This window comes from Penicillium crustosum, assembly GCF_028827405.1.
Source record: "Penicillium crustosum strain IBT 35664 chromosome Unknown utg000005l_segment0_segment0, whole genome shotgun sequence".
In the NCBI taxonomy this organism is placed as follows: domain Eukaryota; kingdom Fungi; phylum Ascomycota; class Eurotiomycetes; order Eurotiales; family Aspergillaceae; genus Penicillium; species Penicillium crustosum.
The window spans coordinates 2855327-2876297 of NW_026623126.1; the positions used below are offsets into that span (position 1 = coordinate 2855327).

The window sequence follows — 20971 nt, forward strand, 5'->3', positions numbered from 1 at the left end:
AATAATATTAGGACTCAGAAATATAAACTTAGTAAGATAGAATAGCGGTAGGTCGACTACCTCCTATATATCACAGAGCCGTTCTATCGCTTTACTATAGTACTTTTAAAGACTAAAGAGATAATAGTATATCATATTTTTAGTATTTATAACGCCCTCTTTAAGCACTTCGAGGAATCGATTATACAACTTACTCTGAAAACCATACCTTAGAAGAAGGCGATACTATAAGCCCTTAATACTAGGATAGCAAAGCTTACCTCTTACTATATAAAGACGAAAGAGATCTATAGTAATCTCTACGCGATTAGAACAATTCTTATACCCCAATATAAGCTTTACTTCTTCTTAAGTAAGGCGTAGGGTATATCGGAGAACGATATAAACTAAAGTAATCAGTATAAGGAAACGCTTCGCTAGTTTATAGCTCCTTACGCCTAAAGACACACTTAGACACAGTCCCTACAAGAAGAGCAACCCCCTAAGCGTCACTCAGCCAGTATAAGTAACCTAGACGCCCTCTTTAACCTTCTACCTTATATCCACTCTAATCTATCAACGTCGGAGCACGAACTTACTAGATACCTTAAAAAGCGTACGTTATATTTACTGTTATTATAAGCAGGAATACTAATACCTATAATAGTAAGGAGAAAGGTCGATCCTTTACAATTCTAGAAGGAATATAAGAATGAATTCCTAATTCTTTCTAGTATTACTCGCGATATTCTCTCTATTCCTACAATAGGCGCTAGAGTTAAACGTCTTTTTAATTCAGTACGGGATATCTACTACTACCGACGTAGGCGGCTAAGTACGAAGACAGTCTAGGATATTATAATATTCCAGTATAAAACCTAGTTCGACATTAAAATAGAAGAACTACCCGATAAGGATACGTCCTTAGATTTAATATAAGAAGCAGACGAATAGAAAGAGGCTAAGCTTACCACTAATATACCTAAACTAATCAGCGATAGTAAGGATTCCGAGGATAATAATCCTATTAGACTAATCGAGTATAAGTTTATAATAGAGAGTTAGCTTCCTCGTCCTTCTATAGTGCTAAATACGCGGAAGCGACAGAGAAGTAAGCTAGTCGACAGCGAAGATAAGAGCAGTCCTTATCTCCCTTATTATAGAGATAAGGGTAGCACTCAAAAGCGCCCTAGTTTAAGAGAAGCAAGGAAGCGTAGCAAACCTAATAATAATCAATTTATATCGTATTAGTGTGAATATATAAATATAATAAATGCCTAAGTCATTATACAAAGGCTTCTAAGGCTCATTTCTAACCCCGGTCAAAAAAGTGACAATATATCAAGTTGTTGTATAAAGGCTTCTAAAGCTTATTTCTAACCTCGGTCAGAAAATTAACAGTAGTATCAAGTCATTATTATCAAGTCATTGTATATATAATCGAATTACTCAAAAATACAGAGAAAAAATGCACAAATAATATAGGTCACGAGATCAAGAAATTCTGCTTACTAAAAAGGCCCATAGGCGCCCACGGTGTCTATGGACAATAGGCCCTAAGGGTAGGGCCCGTCCATAGGCGTATGGATAGTGCCCATCGCCCGCTTACATAAGGCCCGTGGGCACTGCCCACCCGCCCGTCCATAGGCGATGTCGCAGTCTATTTGTAAATAGCGCGCTGTTTTAATATACTACGCTTAACTTTCTAAGATCGACTATATAGCTATAAATAACGCGCGATTTCTCGCGCTAATCTATCTAAATTAACTAAAATTAAAGAGCAATCTCTTAAAAATTAGGTCCTTTTTATAGATCTATATAAAGTATCCCCCGGCCCTCTATAGTTAAAGAAATAGTAGATCTTCTACTTTCACAGTATAGAGCTATCTTAGTTCTTTTAGTTAGCTAGAATTAGGTCCTAAGTTTTATAAAATAATATTCTCTCCTCTCTTCCTAATTCTTAAAATAATATAATTATAAATATATAAAATATAAAGAACTTAAAAAAATTATTATAGAGTAGTTTAATCTAGTCTAAAGGATAATCCTTTGATATAAAATTGATCTTAGTAATATCTGTAATTTTAATAAGACCAATTTTATTTACTATAGGATTAATTATAATTATAAAGATTATTATAGAGAGTAAATATTATAACTAGAGGTTTATATTATAACCTAGAAATTATAGATAGATAACTATTATTAAATATATAGATACTTCTAGTTGGGTTATTCTTTATATATAATTTTTAAAATATCAGTCTTTATTAAATCATAGTTTAATAGCTTTCTAGATAATTAGCGCTTCGAAGTTAGTCTTAATAGTTAAATCTTTAATAAAATTAGACATAGACCTTGCCAACTCCCATGGGACTAGAAAAATTTTGGTCCCATATCCTGGTCCCATCACTCCCATAGGACTAGCCAAAATTTTGGTCCCATTACCATAGTGGTCCCATAGGAGTCCCATGGGAGTGATAGGACTCCCATATGGTCCCATAGCATACATATTTTTGCCAAGTATTTCCTATTTTGGTTGCACAAAAATGCTAACTCAGCAGATAAAATACTGTTTTTTACAGGTATATCAACATTCTCACTTCAAGTTTATAGCAATCTAACTTTTTTATATAGTATACTATTAAAAATAGAAGATGAATATCTCAGCTATATATTTAAATATTATATTTAAGCAAAAGTAGGCTTAAATATATAAAATTAGGTATAGGAGATTAAGAAGAAGTTGTTGACTTAGTATCATAGTCAGTCAGTAGAGATATATATATTCATATATATACTATACTCTCTAGTTTCAACTAAGCTCTATACATATTAAAAATTATACTAAAATATAATAAATCCTTTTTTTTACAGCATTAGATACTATAGATAGGTCTTTATTTCATCCTTTCATTTCAAAACTACTCTTAATATTATATTATTAGTATAGAAATCAATATCTAGACTATAATATCGCCTATAGACGGGCGGGTAGGCACTACCTATAGGCCTTAAGGCCTTTTTAGTAACTAAGTAGAATTCCTTAACCTTATAACCTATATTATTTATATATTTTTTCTTTATATTTTTAAGTAATTTAATTATATATATATAGTAGTAGTATTAGTATATAGTAGGTTTAGAAGTATAATAATTTAACACTACTACCAATTTTCTAACCGAGGTCAGAAAAATAAGCTTTAGAAGCCTTTATATAATAACTTAATATAACTATCAATTTTCTAACCGAGGTCAGAAAAATAGCAGTAGAAGATATAATAATTTGATACAACTATCAGTTTTTTAACTAGGGTCAGAAAATTGAGCTTTAGAAGCTTTTATATAAGAAATTCTATCAAAATGCTAGGGGATCGGGTTGACCCTCAAAACTAACTATACCCCTAACTTAATAGGACTCCCATAGGACTCCTACGGGACTCCCGCGGGACTCCTATAGGATACCTATAGGACCCCTACTATTATAAAGCTTACTTAACTAATCGGGGAGCTATAAATAGAAGGTCTTACTATCTTATAATCTATCTTCGCGCTAGTTATTACTCGGCCTACTATAGAGTATTTAAGATATAGAGGATAGATACAATCGTTAATCAGAAGATTTTTAAGAGGTAAGTCAAGATTATTCTATCCTTATTATACTCCTAAGTCCCTCCCCTCTTTACCCTAGTCCTCTACGATATAATAATTATTAGAATATTATATCTTAATACGATCTTTATGCTAAGACTAGCCCTTCGTCCCAGATTGCCTCCTCGTAAATTAGGATACCTCTACTATCTTTACTCTATAATCTTGATTTAATAGATAAACCCCTTATATTAGACTATTCGATTAGCTAGCAGCCGATTTATAGCGTACTACTATCCTCAGTCGTTCAGTCCGAAATTGAATTAATACCTCTTCTACCTAGTCTTCGTCGAATCGGTCTACGAAATCAAAAGTTCTAGGTTCTCTAGACTATAGAGAATAAGGTAGAGTTTATTAAATAGTAAAGGAATATAACTAGTACTTATCTATACCCTCTACTCTATAAAGTAAACTTCGAAGCACGATATATATCTTCTACTTAGGATCAGTTTAACTAGATAGCATACTATTAAACTAGAAAACCAATAACACTCTATCGGAGATATAGAAAGGTACTATCGTACCTATTATCAACCTTAAATAGATCGAAATCCCTAACTATATACTTAAGTAGCCGTATATATAAAACTAGCGTATAAAAAGACTTAACCCAATAGGATATATAACAATCGTTTGAACTTTCGGTAAGACTAGGGTCTTATAAATAATCTATCTAAGGCTAACTTCTATATTATTCTTAGTCAAACCGTATATCTACTCGAAAGGCCTTTAATCTATAAAGATTTAAGAGAGCCTAGATAAAATTTATCGTAAACTCTCGCCTTCTATTTCAAATCCTCCGGTACTAAGAATTCTAAGATCTTATAGCAGAGGTATAGCTTTTATTATAACCTTTAAGCCTTCTTTTACCGAAAACTACGCGGCGTCGACTCTAATCGATTGTCTAGGCAGAATAGTAAAAGCTACTCTCCTACCTCCCCGCTAGACCTGGCACTGCACCTCGGGTAACCCTACCGACCCTGCACCTGCACCTCCATTTGGGCGGTGTAGGTTCAAAGATTCCGACCCTCAGGTGCGGTAGGTTGAGCACCGCACCTCATGAGGGTAACCCTGAGGTGCCCCTGAGGTGCGAAAACTATGACTAATATGCTAGAAACGTGACTTGGGGGTAATTGCATAAATTATGTAGAATTGGGCTGTATTCTTTTGTAATTGTAAGCTAAAGATTTATTACTGTATAGCCTTACAAGAGGATTGAGTGCATATCATAGGTCATAGTTTCATGTTTGAATAGGGCTTCAATTCTCACATTTGCAGTGATAATATCTATTATACAGTATGTTCTCAAGAGTTAAACTATTAAGTTATATACCCATCCAGTAGTCTCGATTTCTTCCGCATCCTACCTGATACACGATGCTGTGTATCAGGTAGGTCAGGCGACACGGAGACCCTGCCCTTATCTATCTCCGGAAGTTCATCGCCTTCAGATTCCTCCTCATCACCAGAAAAGACCATAGGGCGCTTCCCGGCAGCAACTGCTAAGAGTGGTGGTATATCATGATGTACCTCAACATCTTCCTCATCATCACTGATAGCGTCGAAGGAGTGTGTCTGGATGTCAAGTGCTTCAGCTGAAGCTGCCATTTCATGATCCATAAGATACTCTTGCAGAATTAGCCGCTGCTCCTCCTTCAAGTCAAATCTTGTTGTACACATATACAACATGATATCGCGAATAGTCTCTGGGTTTAATGAACCCCGGCGGTAGTGGCATATATCCCGGGCAGAGTTAAAAAGACGTTCAACTCCAGCACCAGTCGCTGGAATTGACATGATATCACGGGCAATGCGGGCAAGAATAGGGAACTCTCTTTGATGATTCTTCCAGAAGAGTCTAGCTGAACCATCGATAGTATCTAAGAATATTAGTTTTATGATCATATAGACTTAGTGCTAACTTACCACTCTGGAGATATTTAGTGAGCTCGTCATATTGCGGACCAGTTGATCCCTTTGAAAGATCACGCCCACATGCCCTCTCAAGCTCTGACTCGGTTGTCATTAAATGGCTATCAGACTGAACCATATCTGATGGTACATGTTGGCGATACCTCTCTAAAAGTGACTGGAGACTCTCACGGTATTCCTTTCTGTAGTCCTTTCCAGTCTCTGGATCTGGGTCCCAATCACTTGTTGAAAAGAATTGCATTTTGTTCGACGGTGCTAGGATTGTCCCAATTGCGTAGAGATCACCCTCAATACTATCAGTCATACCATAGTATTTGATCAATTTCTCTTTTGCAGCTTCAAGGGAAGAGAGCATCATTTGTTTCCAGTGAACCTTCTTCCGCTGAAGTTGAGATATTGACCTTTCAAGATGATCAAAGAGCTTGTTGTAGATCCTGAAGACAAGGTGGATACTCGAGTCTTTGGTACGACATACCAATGTGGTGAATGTAAAAAAGGCTGGAGGATACAAAGTAGATAGTCAATCTGTCGCCACCCCTCTGAATTTAATGCGAAATAGGGTTGATTGAAGTCCGCACAGTACGAATTGTACGTAGTATAAAGTCTTCTTGCCCGCCGGAGCATTAGGAACGTCGAGTTCCATCGTGTACGAACATCCTGGATTGGGAGGAGCTGTGACTGAGTATTGGACTGGAGGTTTAAGAAGTTTTCTTTGCGTTGAGGGCTCCCGTTGATAAAAACTGCAAGACCTCGGACCTATAAGTAATAGTTAGTATTATTCACAGTTCATAAATAGAAGCATACCTTGTTTAATGTATCAGCGATCTCATGCTTCTGTTGGCGCGAGCGGAGTTGACGTAACCGATCGTCAGGTAATTCTGACTCAGCATTATCATTCCTCGGCGAAGCCTTGATCTTACCAAGTAAATCAAGTAGACTCAGTTGAATGACATGGGCAAGACAAGGCACTTGAACAATTGTCGAATCTATCTCCGGGTCTGACTGTAGATCCTTGATTGACTCATTCACCGCTGTGATAAGTGTCTTATTATTAGACGCATTATCAGTTGTCACCGCTAGTATACGGTGAATGATCTGGTGCTGTTGTAGAATTCGAATAACAACTTCACCAAGGTTAACGCCAGAATGAGTACCAGAAATTGGCTCAAAGCCAAGGAGTACCTCACGATACTCCCATTCCTGGTCTAAAAAGTATCCTGTGATAGCCATGAAGGCATGTTTAAATGGCGAAGTCCAACAGTCAAGGGCAATCGACATCTTTGCACTGGGTGGGAGCTGTTGTAGAGTCTTTTGTTGAGACTCTTTGACGAACTCTCGGAGACGCTCACGAATAACCTTTCTTGATGGGATGCTTGGTAGTGTAGGTGCTAGTTGGGCGTAAGAGATAAGGTCGTGGAATTCTTGATGCTCGACAAAGAGGAAGGGTAAATGTGATACAGTGATCAGATTAAGTAGCTTCTGCTCCCATATTTGCTGTGTAAAGGTAGGTACTGGTCTTCTCTCAGCCTGAAATATAGTTAATTAAGGATTCGTCTTAATATTCAACAAGAAATATAGGTAAACATACTGCGTCACTAAGTAGCTGGTGGACACTACTAGTTCCCTGGAGTGCCTGCTTCGGTACTCGTTGTCTACATCTTGGACCATCAAGGTGCTTCTGCATTGTTGATGTCCCTGTATGATTCGTAGCTGGATGCGCGAGAACTGTGCGACAACGTTTGCACATAACGCCTGGCTTTCCATCTTTGGTGTTTGCAACTTGTTGGAACCCTTTCCAGCAATCTGCACGACGTTTGGTAGGACTTATATCCCAATTGAGATTTTGCTTCGACCTACCATAGCCAGTCTTAAGCCACCAATCCACGAACTCCTTTGTCATTTCTGGTGTACAGATAATGAACTCGTTGATACGGTCAGGCTTAATTCGCGCAAGGGTGTCTGGAGCGAGTGGTGAAATGTGTGACTGAGGGCTAAGAAGGTCTGGAACTGATCCAAACTGGCTTTCGGATTGGTATTGGCTCCGGCTCTGGCTCTGGCTCTGGCTTTCGCGTTGGGAGAGGGAGTCTTCGGGGAGGAGGAAGTGTAACGCGTCATATGGCACCCCGTCTTGACTATCGAAGTGAGACGATGGGTAGATGTCTGAGAGCTGAGACATAGTAGGTTCAGTTAGCTAGATACTAGAGAAGAAGAAGATAAAAAACGTACTGATTGCTTTACATGAAAAGATACATGATCTTCTTGGGGCCTCTGTTTGACCCTGTTCAAGATGCTAGAATTGATCTATCATCTTGAGTATCTATAAGTAGATCCTATTGGCTAGTTCAGTGGGTAATTTGTATAGTAACCCTACCGCACCTCAGTGCACCTCACCGCACCTGAGGGGTAAACCTAATTAAACCTCATCGCACCTCGGTACACCTCGCTACACCTCAGGGGTAAACCTGAATAAACCTCACTGCACCTCAAAGTAACCCTCAGGTTGAGAAAATATTATAATCAGAACAGCTAAGTCTAACAACTGGGAAGTTTGAACTCAATTCATGATGTATCTGTGTTAGATATTCTTAATTCTCTAAGACAACATGATAGAAGAAGATTTGACGGTTACAATGATATCAAAATAAGGTGATTTTGACAACATCTTGAAGTTCTTTACACAAAACTGTAGTTATGCCTTTGAAGATACATAAGGTAAACAGCATACTCGATATATATATCTGCAACTTTACATGCTGTTTTGTCAATAACCCTTATTGACCACTTCCAACGTCGAATTTCTTTGTATTTATTTAGAGTTTATAGGTAACAATACCTACTGTTTACTTTTACATAAGTATTTGTTCATAAATCCTTATGTTGATAGAGTATTCACTGATATGGCTTCAGGCTGACGGAACAGGTGTAAAAAACAGAGATGAATCATCCATTTTATCCAGCCAAAAGGGGTAAGGTGTCAGAAATTTATGCATATGCGGGTTGATGAGGGTAACCCTGCACCGAACCTGTCGACCCTCAGGTGCGGGTCAGGTGCGAAGGTCCGCACCTGAACCTCCTGAGGTGCAGGTGCAGGTGCGGAGGTACTGCACCTGTGGGCGGTGTAATGCCAGGTCTAAGTAAAAACCTATGAACCATTACGGTTTACAGACCTCGCCCCAAAACTCGCCCCAATTACGGTTTGGGGTTTTGCGGTTTATGGCGAAGTCTAAGTTAAATGTACTCTTTTCTCAAAGAAGACCTGGCTCGTAACATGAAATGCACTCTTCTCGTCAAGACCTAGGAGGTAATAACGCTGAAGATTTGTGTAGCTCTCCCACTTAGCTTTGAACTGTATATGCAATGTAAACTACAAGGCCTCGATATCATCATGAATGGAGTTGGCTGGTGGGAGAGAGGGGGCTGAAACGGAATCCAACTAACCCAGCTAGGTCACTATCACGTGGCGCAGTTTATAATGTAAATTGGCGAATACACAAAGTAGGACATTGCTGTAAGCGCAACCAAAGGCAGGTGGTATCTGGTAAGATCAAATTGATACAGTAAGGATGGGCAGGAATCAGTAGGAAGTATTCCATGGATTTTGTGCCAACCGGAATAGGTAGACCTTGGTATTCTCATATACCAGGAAGGTCATCCACGTGCTTGGAAGGACCCGGAAGAGATTTGGACCAAGACCCTTGTAGAAACCCGCAATCCCTTCTTGGGCCCATACCTGGGAAAAGACATCAATGGCCCCACGGTAGATCAGGTGGGCCTCATAAGTTTGCAACCGGGACCTAATTACTTGGTAAGGATACGTCACACTGCCAGCAAAGACTTTTGATAGACCGGAGATGACCAAAAAATCAACATTACCCAGTGCCCGTTCGGGGCCCACATGGCTGCTCTCAATTGAGCCCATGGTATTCATCGACCGAAACCTGAAGAGTTTCAACTGCTCATATGCCATAAACTGGAGCGCACCATGGCTGACGCCAAACAGGGCTGGTATGAGACCTCGGTAGAAGCCGGGTATTCCCTCCACCTGGTATATCTGTTTGGCCCCGGATGCAAATGAAGAATACGCCCCTGGAGCATGCGAACCTGTTGACAACATGCGAGTTTTGATCACCCAGATTGGATTGGTGAGGACCGACGTAATGACGCCTATGGAACCCCCCAGGTTAACTGAGGAACAGAGAAATGATGCTGAATTGGACATGATATGTGCATACCTGCACTGCCAGATGCGAGAAGATAATCAGACGATGTGAGAATCTGTTCCCTCTCCTCGCGATAGGCTCGAATAGTACCCTTCAAGCTGCTGTAACAAAAAAAGTACAACCCCCAACTTGTGGAATTTCCGATAAGATTGGGGGTAAGTCCTCGGTAAAAAGCGGCACAGCCACCCTCATAAGAGAAGATATTGCGAATGATTCGCAGTGAACCCCCAAATCGGGAGGACGACCGATCGACTACATATACGAAAGCAAGGTTAGTCACTCTATAGCCCAAGGGGAGCCAAGATAATATTGAAGCTTGCCTTGTAGCCTTGTTTTGACCATGTCAAGAGGATGTAGAGACAGAGTTGACACAATTCCCGCTGTGAATCCTGCTACGGTCTCCACAAAGGATGACGAGAAGCCATCTTGACTAGTCATGAACCTGCTTTAGACAAATATATGAAATTCGAACACCCAGAGATAGATGGAGACACTGGGGGAGAGTGTACGGAGAATGATGTCAGCGGAGGAAGATGAAAGAGAGAAGATGAATATCCCGAGGATGTCAGAACATGTGACCGCTGAGTAACTCCGTACCTAGGTAGCCTTGGAGTTAATAGTAACAATATGTGCACCACAGCACTATTAACCTCTTAATTTTCATTTGTATTTATGCAAAGCTTAGTGTTTACTCAAGATATCACAGGGTTACAGCAATTCCGTACTAAAGCGGACAAATATTCGGCCAAAGACTTAAAAATACAAAATCATCCAGCTTTCACAAGCTTCAGTGGTATCCAGATATTCAAACCCATCATTCCTCACAGAGGGTTCACAGAGGGAACAATTGAAAGATTGTTCGAGAATATACTGGGCCATATTCATCCCATCCACACATCCCGTATCATTTCTCCAGTCAACATCTGGTTTACGCAAGAGGCGAGAACAATCTAGGTGTCAAGTTAGCCATAACAGCTGGAATCAAAGAAAGTTTGAAACATACCTGAACAATGTCGGCTTAGGCTCGCTATAGGTGTAGCCTATGGTTTTTTTTTGGTTAACTTATTGTGTTGATAACGCCAAGTATATACATACCCAGATAGACGATCAGAGGCAAGTATCCGCTAGATGGTGATCGCCGGTCAGCTCGGAGGATGGCATGAAGGTGATATGAGGCTCACTAGTGGATCGCAACCCGGGAAATATCAATGACCTTTGAGACGCGCTCCTAAACAGATTTAAAAGAGAGAGTTAGAAACCCGGTCTCAAGGAGGATCGGGATTGCGACGAACCTTGGTCTCCTCGGAGAATTGAACCATTGTGAATTTATGAAAGTGAAGTTAGGGAGGGTTTTAAGGAGATCAAGGAGAATAAATTGAAGTTGGTTCAAAGTCGATTCAAAGGAACAAGTGGGAGATGTGGTTGATAGATGAAGTGGAAACAGGGAGGATTTGCGGAATCAAAAGTTTTCGGGAAAGGTCACTGATCTTCCCTTAGCTCTCCGGCTTTCCTTCACTTCAACACTTTCACACCTCATTACCTCTCCACTTCCTCAAATTAGTCTACTTTGTTGCTCCAAAGTTTTACCACCGGGAATTTCACAGCCTATTAATATTGCTTGGATCTTTGAGTCCTTTTCCTTTAGGGGGAGCTTTTTTCCCCTCTATCTCCCATTAATTAATCGGCGCCATGTCCAACGCAAGGCATTGGTAGGATCCTCTTTCCTCACTACAGGATTCTCATGCTAACTAAAACCCAGGGAACAAGATAAAGAGGCAACCGTGTACATCGGAAACCTTGATGAACGGGTTACCGACAGCCTAGTATGGGAATTGATGCTGCAGGCTGGGCGCATCGTCAATGTCCATCTCCCCAAAGATCGGGTCACACAGTTACATCAGGGGTATGGGTTTGTTGAGTTCATCAGCGAAGAGGATGCCGAATATGCATCAAAGATCATGAATGGAATCCGTCTCCATGGCAAGCCTATTCGTGTTAATAAGGCATCAGCCGATAAACAAAAAACCGTGGAAATTGGGGCAGAGCTGTTTGTGGGTAATCTTGATCCTATGGTTGCCGAGCAGGTTCTCTTTGATACATTCAGCCGCTTTGGCAATCTTGTCAACCCCCCTAAAGTGAGTTCTTCTCCTAATACTAATAAAGCGGACACCGTTAACAGTGTCTTTTATTATCATTATTATAGATTGCTCGTGATGACAACAATCTGTCGAAGGGATACGGATTTGTGTCTTTTGCCGATTTTGAGTCCTCGGACGCGGCCATCTCCAACATGAATGGCCAGTACCTGATGAACAAACAGGTTTCGGTGCAGTATGCGTACAAGAAGGATGGGAAAGGCGAGAGACATGGTGATGAAGCGGAGCGAATGTTGGCAGCCCAGGCTCGCAAGCATAATGTACAGCCACCGACTCAGCAACCTCCGCAGTTCCCTGGCGCTGCTCCTGGTGTATCAACAACACCTGTTATGTCGAACGGCGACAGCTCTCGACCCTTGAGCACAGCCCCGCCACAAACGCCCGATCTAGCCATGAATCGGGGTATACCACCAGCTATTCCCTACCAGAGTGCACCCCCTCCAATGCCCTACCAGACTGCCCCCCTCCAAACCGACATGTTCCACCTCCCGTCCCTTCACTCAATACCCCACCCCCCCGGGCTCCCAGCCCGACCCCCGCCTTCTCAAGCTGGCTACGGCGGCCCGCAGTCATTTTTACCACCTGGATTCAATGGTGCAGGTCAGCCGCCCTTCGTCCCACAAGCTGCAGCTCCCCCTGGATTTGCGCCGCCTGGATTTGGACCTCCAGCTGGGGCCCCCTCATTGCCACCGGGATTCCAGCAGCCCGGATACGGAAGCACTCGGTGATTCCCAGCGGCTTTCAGTCTTGAATCCATCTCCGCCACAAAAGCTATGCCCTTGTCACTATTCTCGCCACTAGGGACGTGGAATTCCTTTTTTTTTTCTTCTTCTTTCCCCCCCTGACATGATTTGATGACCCAAGGACCAAACCGGTGGTCCGTCTGTTTGATCTTCTCCTCTTGTGTGACTATCTCGAACATGTATAACGGGGGTTGGATCATTGACGCTGACTGGCTGTTGGCAGCGCTGGATGGTCATATGTAATATTAAGTGTCTATTGGACACGGACAAAAACAGACAGACTTGTTGTATTTTGGTAGCACGTCAACTTAATAGGTTTCAATTGCCATGGATCATTCACATAGACAAGAAATCCACTGGTCGAAGTGGTAAACCATAGTAACCCAAGTGCTCCAATAGTACAGATGAGATATTACTAGGCAAAAGCCGTGATCTATTTGTACGGATTCTGCTAGCAAGCTGTCCGCTCTGACAATGGCCAAGGAAACATGTTAGGATTGGCGACATGATTGTAGGCTAATCACGAAAAAGAGACGAATTTGGGGTCCCTTGGCCGGCCGTCAGGCCCAATGTTATTCTTTGCAAATCGTTGCTCTGTGTATATCCGGCGTGCTTCATCAAAATTAACCTTTCGACTCTTCATAATTTTGATCACTTCGGTCTTTGCTCGTTGGTCCAAGCCAGCCCTCGAATCCCCGTCTGCAAGATTGGCAGTAATGTCGAATTGTGACGAGCTCAGGCCGGCCTCGAGATCGGCGGTAAAACTTGAGGGGAGGCGGTGATAGAGATAATCAGGCACTTGGACTAATGGCATCCATCGTGACCGAGTAAGGTATAAAGCTATAGTGCAATTAGAACCGAATTTGTTACGAATGATTGCTTTGTTTCCCGTGGAGTTGGAAAGACATTTGACCTACCTGTCCCGCCGACGATAACTGAAAAGAGTAGGAAATAAAAGAGAATGTAGGTCATGATGATGAGTGATACCGGTGAAGATTCCGGCGTGTAGTAGTAACTAACGGTAGTATAGGGCTTTGTGATATTGCGAGGGAAGAAGAAGGATTTCGCCAAAGAGCTAAGAGATGACTTATCCCATCAGGCAATAGGCCGTTGATGAAGAAGACATAGGAAGATTAGAGTGGTTCTAGAAAGGAGAGTTTGGAGGGGGCAACGTCAGCATCGCGTTCCTATTATTGGCAGCCTGGAGGTCGCCGGAAACTGTTAGTTCTGCCTTACTAAACACGCAGTCATGGATGACCTGATTCAGGCAACAATTCAGGTATTAAGGTATCAAGGCACCAGGGCACCAAGGCATCAAAGCTATTCCTAAAGTAGCCGCCTTAGCGAGACCCCGTCGAATCTGAGGTCTTGGCATTCCAGACACACACAATTTGATCGACGTGAAGACGGTTTTGATAGCGATTTCGATCTTTCAATTCTCCAACTCAACATCCCCTCTCAGCACAATGGCCTCAAACATCTCCAACGATCTGGTCTGGCAGATCACCCGTACGTCCGATTCTCCGAATTTTTCCTTTTCGAATTTTTATGTCATAGCTTTTGGAAACCGAACTCTAGCTCATCAATCTTTGGAATAGGCAACCAGAACGCCTTCCTGGTTAACCGCAACTCCGCCGGTGGCTTCCAGTTCTCCCGGGACCCCCTGAACCTGCTGAACAAGCACTCCTACAAGGTACGGGCCTCGGGAATTAGACGGAGTGGATGATGCTCTCCGGGAATTGCATGGCTAACGACGGTCTCTTTTTTTTTGGCGCATTATAGTATGCCGGTTATGCCAACAACAAGGTAATTATACTCTACACTGCTGGTAAAAGAAAAGGATATGTGGCGCTGACTATTGTACCTTCAGGCTGTCGGTGTCCAGGCTACTGAGAACGGTGTTGCCGTGATCACCAAGAAGCCCAGCAACCCCCAGCAGCCCGCTCAGAACGTGGTCACTGTGACCTACGGTCCCAGCACCTCCACCCGCAAGTAAGTGGAATTCCTCCCCCACCCAAGACATGGTGTATGTTGCTGTCACCACCCAGTGCTAATCATTATCTGCTCTTCAGGATCTACAAGGGTGTTGCCGACAAGACTGCTAAGAACAACTACCGTGCTGATCTCCGCGAGGAGGCCGTCGCCCGTGTCAGCGCCGTCCGTCGCTCCCAGCTCCCCAAGAAGGATACTCCTGCCCAGAAGCCCCGTGGTGCTAAGGCCCGCAAGGCTGAGGAGTCCGAGTAAATTTGTCTCGAGATGAGGCTGAATTGTGGACTATGAAGGATCGGGGATTTTGGGGGAAGAGACTTGATAAGCGTATGTAAAACGCCATGCTGGACTTGGAACCCATGTAATCTAGCAGTCATGCTCCGAGGACGGAAAAAAAAAATTCAAAAATCCAATGTCCTCTCTGAGACCTTCGAAAGAAAAGAGAAAACCGAGAACAATTCCTGTTAATCGGAACGGAAAAGAAATCAACCAAAGGGTATAGGAAAAATTAGTTCACAACCGACTGGTCGGCCCGAGCCAGAATGTCCGGTCTATGAGAATTTATTATAGTCCGCCTTTTCCCGATATGACAACCCGGTAGCCCGGGGAAGTGTGGAACAATTTATGTTGAGGGGACGAGAATTGCCGGGAGAGTCTGGAGAAAGGTCAAGAGCGTTTTGTATCGGGTCTTTTTGGTCGTATTACAGAGAGATGCAGAAGAGTATGGGGATTAAAGAATTCGGTAATGTACAATTAGGTAGTAAAGGTATAGCCAAATATAAGCCAAATATAAGCCCAATATAAGCCCAATATACCATAATCCATAACATAAAAGAGATAACTCCAAATCAAGGCGAAGAAGAATCAAATGAAGTACTGAAACATCGTCACTTCACATGCCGACATCAAAACACACCTCCAGGATGAGTATTCCGGGGTTGCCCCTCTCCAGCACTTGCCCCTCTTATAAATCGGCCGGTCCCCTCTTCAAGCTTCTTTCCTCCCCCATATTTCCCCTATCTTCTTCTTCTTCTCCTCTTCTTCCCCTCTTATTCTCTTCTTTACAAACACATACATAATAATTCATCATGGTCAAAGCTGGTATGTTATTCGGCTGTTTTGTCCATCATTTGCTGATTTGTTATTAGTTGTTCTCGGAGCTGCTGGTGGCATTGGCCAGGTATGCTATCCCCCCCCAAAGTCATTGAGTCTCTTATGAGCCTCCACTAATCTATCATCTAGCCTCTCTCCCTTCTGCTCAAGGCGTCCCCGCTTGTTGATGACCTTGCCCTCTATGATGTTGTCAACACCCCCGGTGTGGCTGCTGATCTTTCTCACATCTCCTCGGTCGCCGTACGTATACTCCGAAGCATCGCGAATAATCCAATCTTGCTAACAAATGGACTAGAAAATCTCTGGTTACCTCCCCAAGGATGATGGATTGAAGCTCGCTCTGACCGGTGCTGACATTGTGGTCATCCCCGCCGGCATTCCCCGTTAGTAGATCCGCAGACCGGGATGTGGTGTTGGGTGTTTTTGCTAACGTCCAGGGCGACATCTAGGCAAGCCCGGTATGACCCGTGACGACCTTTTCAAGGTCAATGCCGGAATTGTGAAGGGTCTCGTCGAAAGCATCGCCGAGTTTGCCCCCAAGGCTTTCATCCTTGTTATCTCCAACCCTGTGAACTCAACCGTCCCTATCGCCGCCGAGGTCCTCAAGGCTGCCGGTGTCTTCGACCCCAAGCGTCTGTTCGGTGTGACCACCCTGGATGTCGTTCGTGCCGAGACCTTCACCCAGGAGTTCTCCGGCGTAAAGAACGCCGCTGATGCCACCGTTCCCGTTATTGGTGGTCACTCTGGCGAGACCATTGTTCCTCTGTTCAGCAAGGTTTCCCCCAGCTTCCAGATCCCTGCTGACCGTTACGATGCTCTTGTCAACCGTATGTGAGGAGTCCTTTTTGTGGGAGGCATTTGCTGATATTTCACAGGTGTCCAATTCGGAGGTGATGAGGTCGTCAAGGCCAAGGACGGTGCTGGTTCCGCTACTCTGTCTATGGCCTTTGCCGGTTTCAGGTATGTCTCATCCCGCTAACCCGGGGCTACCACGGTCACTGACAAATACTAGATTCGCCGAGGCTGTCATCAAGGCTGCCAAGGGCGAGAAGGGCATTGTTGAGCCTACTTTCGTCTACCTGCCCGGTGTTGCTGGCGGTGATGAGATTGCCAAGGCCACCGGTCTTGAGTTCTTCTCCACTCCCGTGGAACTTGGCGTAAGTCTTCAATTTTCCAGTGTGTTAAGACAACTAACTGACATACTCGATCCAGCCCAACGGTGCCGAGAAGGCCATCAACATTCTTGACGGTGTGACCGAGCAGGAGAAGAAGCTCCTTGAGGCTTGCATCAAGGGACTTCAGGGCAACATCGAGAAGGGCGTTGAGTTCGCGAAGAACTCTGCACCAAAGTAAGGCTTCCTTCCCTCCCCTGGTCTGTTGTCCACCGCGTATATCGGGTGGGTCTCTTTGTGTCGGTAGAATTCTCGCTGGTTTCTCCACGACTGCGATGACACCGGACAATGGCAGAGCGTTGCTAATCAATCTTCTCCCGGAAAGATAGGCTTTAAATGTGAGACCACGAGTTTATGAACAATGAGCAGACACGAGTAGTGTACGGTCCGAAATCAGATGGGTTAGGTTGAACACACAAATATAGTAGCCAACCTGCGAATGGAAAGAATTACAGGTTTCACCGTTCATATTTGCGCGTTTGCAGTATCCCGTCTCATGTAGCCAAGAGACTTTGGAATGATCCAAGATCCATGCAGTAAGTTGCAGGAACCACAAGGTCTTTTGCAAGATGGAACTGTCATAAGTCATAGAGCAGGCGTAAATTGGTTGAGCAACAGGCTAGCCCAGGCCTAGGCGCAACCATGTTCATGTTCAAGGCCGAGGCTGGAGAGTTTTGATCTGGAAAGTTGCACCTGGTAGATCCGAGGTCTCGGCCTGCACGGTGGTGTTGATACCCAAATTGGCCAACGCACCCCGGATGATACCACAAGGAAACCAGAGGTACTAGATCAATCTATAAGCCAAGATACCCCTGTTGATTAGGCAAAGGGGATAATGCTTACTGCTTGCGCCATGGAGATTGCTTCACTCCGCACCGCCATGCTCATCCTACCAAATGGCCGGAACGCGCTGTCGGTTAGGACATAGACACCCTTTTGATTGTCGACATTAGTTTCATTGGACATCTCCGTGCAAGTGCAGTCATGTCGCATCTCCTCGAACACAATGCTCTCTGTATTGCACATACCCGATGGTTCGTTTTCAAATTATCCACCTGTTTCTTGAATAGGACCGTCCACAGATCCTTGCAGAGAAACTTGATCACATCGAGATTATCGGTAAATCGAGGACGGTCTCGGGCGAAGCTATAGAGATCGAGACAGGGTTAGCACGCCGTAGGACAGCAAGAGATAAGCAAAGGGACTGCAAAAGGAGATGTTCGTGCTTACCGCTCCGCGAGGCCTTGCCCGACACGATAGCCCAGAGACTCTAGACGAAAGAATGTCGTCTCTCTAACCTCTTCATCTTCGGTTTCCTTTCCCTCGGTCGCAAGTTCCTTTGCCATACGCTCAGCCATTGGCACCAATTCTATGAGTAGGAAGTCGAAGCATGAGGAGCTGAAGACGCGGGCATTTGGATCGGTATTTAACGGGGAAGTGGAATCGAATGACATTATGAAGAGTCAAATGTAACCAAATTCAAGGGTTGGACGAGCAAGGGATCCGGGTGATATACGAAATGAGGGCGTGTTGATGGGCAGGAGTTGAAAATGGAGGAGATGGGGGTAGTTGGGGGAGTCGCGGGAATTGGGGGAGTTGGGGATTCTAAGCTAACTCCCCAGGCCGAAATCCACCTGATATTGGCCTCTTGATCTATATACAAGAAGATATAAAATATTCTATGTATTGTATCTTATTTAAAAATAAGAGTCATAGTCAATATATTTCCAGGCTAATTGACTGGTCAAAACTAGAATGATACAATCCCTCTTAGATACATAGCCACTTGTGATATCTTGAAGACTCCCCCCGCCAGAAACTCCATGGGAAATATGTATGCACCAGAAAGAGAAACGACCGATGTTTTTTTCTTCTTTTTTTTTTGGCCCTCAGCTTGACACAAGCTTGAATAGAATAACTTCCCCCTCCCCCTTCCGAATTCACGGTGGGTACGACCCGCCATTCAGAGGGCTGCTGGCAGGCGGGATATGGTACTCCTGACGAGAAAATGCTCGGGATGGTAGACTTGAAGCTAGTCTTTTAGGAGGTGGAGCAGGAGACTCTTCATCTTCGTCACCGCTTTCAGTCAGGTCGATGACCTGAGCAATAGGTCGCTTTTTGCTGGACATGCGCATTGCGGAGGACGGGGTTGATGTCTCTCGTGATTGAGACTGGGACTGCGCAGGTGTTCGCTCTAGAGTGACGTTTAGGTGTCCCGGCTCCTGTTTTACAACGGGCATCCCTGGTTCGCTGATCTCGATCAAGTCGTCATCGTCATCTGACGCGGGAGTCATCCCTCCCAATTTTGTCGCGTCGGGGTCAGTGGGGCTTGACCATACACCGTCGGGTTCAACGGTGACTTGATCAATGTCTGGTGACGTTGACTGAAGAATGTCATCAACGTACCTATGCAATCAGTCAGAAAAATCAACAGATATGTCAAGGGCATGTGAAACTTACTGGTCAACTTGCAGAGACTCAAAGCTAGTAGATTTGGAACACACAGGGCACGTCCAAGTTGGAGCTTGCTTTTGCAATTCAAGGAATGACGATGCATCGAAGCATTGGTTATGTGTGCAAACAATAGAGCGGCAAGGCACCTGTATGCGAAGGGTAGATAGAGGGCATTTGAGTGACATGACACTTGATGTCGCGACAATGTCGGTGTCATTCGCACGATTTTGCACTGTAGATCTAGATAAGCACGGTATAACTCAAGGAAGGGAAACAGAAGGGGCTCTTACTTTCGCGTAATACTTGCTCTTTCGAGATGAGTTTCCGTGTCTTCAACTGCGAGATAAGATCATCAGTCGGATGCTGTTTTACGAGGTTAGCAAGCACAAAGAATTTCTGTGCAAGAACAAGTTAGTCAATCGGTCTAACATCTACTCGGTAGAGTAGAAACGGAATGGGATCAACCTTTTGCGTCAATGCGTAAGTCATGACAATATTATTTGGATAATTAGGTTTTTTGCGGATCCAATTGGTGACATCTGCAGGTTGTGTAGTCCCTGGCCTATTTTTCAGACCTCTGAGGTTGGCTTTGACTTCGTCGAGGTTTACTTTCAGCTCCACCTGGTGTGGAAATGCGATGTCCGACTTGGTGTATTGTGTGAGGCCTGAATCACCGGCGCAATAAACCATCACTCGAAGATTCGAGTCTGTTTGCAGCTTATAGGCAATTTGCTGAGATAGCATGACCTTCAGTTCAACACTATCCCGTGTTTGTTCGCGAACTGGATGAAATTAGACATAGATGTTCAACAGGCTCCAAAAGAATATAATAACATACCTTTACATTCCACGACTGCCGTCAAAGGCTCTAGGATTGTGTAAAAAGGACTTTCTTTGAAAATCAAAGGACCTGGAGATTTATGAGCGGCCGCAGGAGGTTTCATGAGAGGAGCACTCCCACCAGAGGAGTATGGGTGAGGTGACATGGAAACCCCAAGCGGTGCAGATCGAGCCTGTGCAGGAGATTGAGAGACAGGCGATGGCTGGTATTGTGGCCTAGTGGGTGATTGATATGGCACAGTGTTTGGGAAAGCAGTAGCGCGGATGCGCCTGGCCAGAGCATCGAAACTGACAGGGTCAGACTCCGCAAGGGACTCGATTCCTATTTCGCTGGTCAATGTCCGGATTTCTGTAAGAATGGGAAGTGACACAAAAAGGTTGAGGAAAAGATTGGAAAACATGCAGAACGTAGAATGAACAAGTCATAACAAGAGTCTGGGAGAATTGACGAACTTTGAATAATGCGGAACTGTAGGGTTGCCTTCAACCCAGATACCTGGAGACCCTCATACCTCAACAAGTCTTTTAGTTGTGGATTTGTGAGGGGCTTGATGAAGGCTGTCAGTGTTGCAACCTCAGACGACATGGTCGACATGACTGCTTCACAGATAAGAGAAGTGCAAAAGCAATCAAGGTGGACTTGGTTCAGGGTTCCTCGATAGACAAGGGTCCGATTCAGCCAGGCCAATTGTAAGGGCTCTGCATCGATACATCTCTTGGCT

General features: G+C 43.9%; 7 protein-coding genes across 7 annotated transcripts; 3 read left to right on the forward strand and 4 right to left on the reverse strand.

Annotated features, from left to right (window-relative positions):
* Positions 1-9136: 9136 nt before the first annotated feature.
* N7487_011744 (putative mitochondrial folate carrier protein Flx1) lies at positions 9137-10220 on the reverse strand (the record flags this gene model as incomplete). The annotated part of the gene is made up of 3 exons (XM_056879474.1): positions 9137-9726; positions 9795-10034; positions 10103-10220. 3 exons carry the CDS (start codon positions 10218-10220, stop codon positions 9137-9139), a joined length of 948 nt encoding a protein of 315 aa, XP_056724793.1.
* A 1251-nt stretch (positions 10221-11471) lies between these two features.
* Positions 11472-12666, forward strand: N7487_011745 (U2 snRNP complex subunit HSH49; the record flags this gene model as incomplete). Its single annotated transcript, XM_056879475.1, has 3 exons — positions 11472-11491; positions 11542-11917; positions 11986-12666. 3 exons carry the CDS (start codon positions 11472-11474, stop codon positions 12664-12666), a joined length of 1077 nt encoding a protein of 358 aa, XP_056724794.1.
* Positions 12667-13201: 535 nt separating this feature from the next.
* N7487_011746 (DUF2015 domain-containing protein) lies at positions 13202-13653 on the reverse strand (the record flags this gene model as incomplete). Its single annotated transcript, XM_056879476.1, has 2 exons — positions 13202-13521; positions 13599-13653. 2 exons carry the CDS (start codon positions 13651-13653, stop codon positions 13202-13204), a joined length of 375 nt encoding a protein of 124 aa, XP_056724795.1.
* Positions 13654-14147: 494 nt separating this feature from the next.
* N7487_011747 (uncharacterized protein) lies at positions 14148-14925 on the forward strand (the record flags this gene model as incomplete). The annotated part of the gene is made up of 5 exons (XM_056879477.1): positions 14148-14190; positions 14280-14374; positions 14464-14487; positions 14552-14673; positions 14754-14925. The coding sequence occupies 5 exons, from the start codon at positions 14148-14150 to the stop codon at positions 14923-14925; spliced, it is 456 nt and encodes a 151-aa protein (XP_056724796.1).
* Positions 14926-15758: 833 nt separating this feature from the next.
* N7487_011748 (malate dehydrogenase) lies at positions 15759-17136 on the forward strand (the record flags this gene model as incomplete). Its single annotated transcript, XM_056879478.1, has 8 exons — positions 15759-15771; positions 15819-15850; positions 15913-16023; positions 16079-16166; positions 16233-16610; positions 16659-16743; positions 16796-16940; positions 16996-17136. The coding sequence occupies 8 exons, from the start codon at positions 15759-15761 to the stop codon at positions 17134-17136; spliced, it is 993 nt and encodes a 330-aa protein (XP_056724797.1).
* Positions 17137-17607: 471 nt separating this feature from the next.
* N7487_011749 (trafficking protein particle complex subunit) lies at positions 17608-18409 on the reverse strand (the record flags this gene model as incomplete). Its single annotated transcript, XM_056879479.1, has 4 exons — positions 17608-17739; positions 17799-17888; positions 17984-18101; positions 18186-18409. The coding sequence occupies 4 exons, from the start codon at positions 18407-18409 to the stop codon at positions 17608-17610; spliced, it is 564 nt and encodes a 187-aa protein (XP_056724798.1).
* Positions 18410-18895: 486 nt separating this feature from the next.
* On the reverse strand, positions 18896-20844 carry N7487_011750 (uncharacterized protein; the record flags this gene model as incomplete). Its single annotated transcript, XM_056879480.1, has 6 exons — positions 18896-19361; positions 19416-19641; positions 19700-19805; positions 19875-20191; positions 20248-20598; positions 20703-20844. The coding sequence occupies 6 exons, from the start codon at positions 20842-20844 to the stop codon at positions 18896-18898; spliced, it is 1608 nt and encodes a 535-aa protein (XP_056724799.1).
* Between the last annotated feature and the right edge of the window lie 127 nt (positions 20845-20971).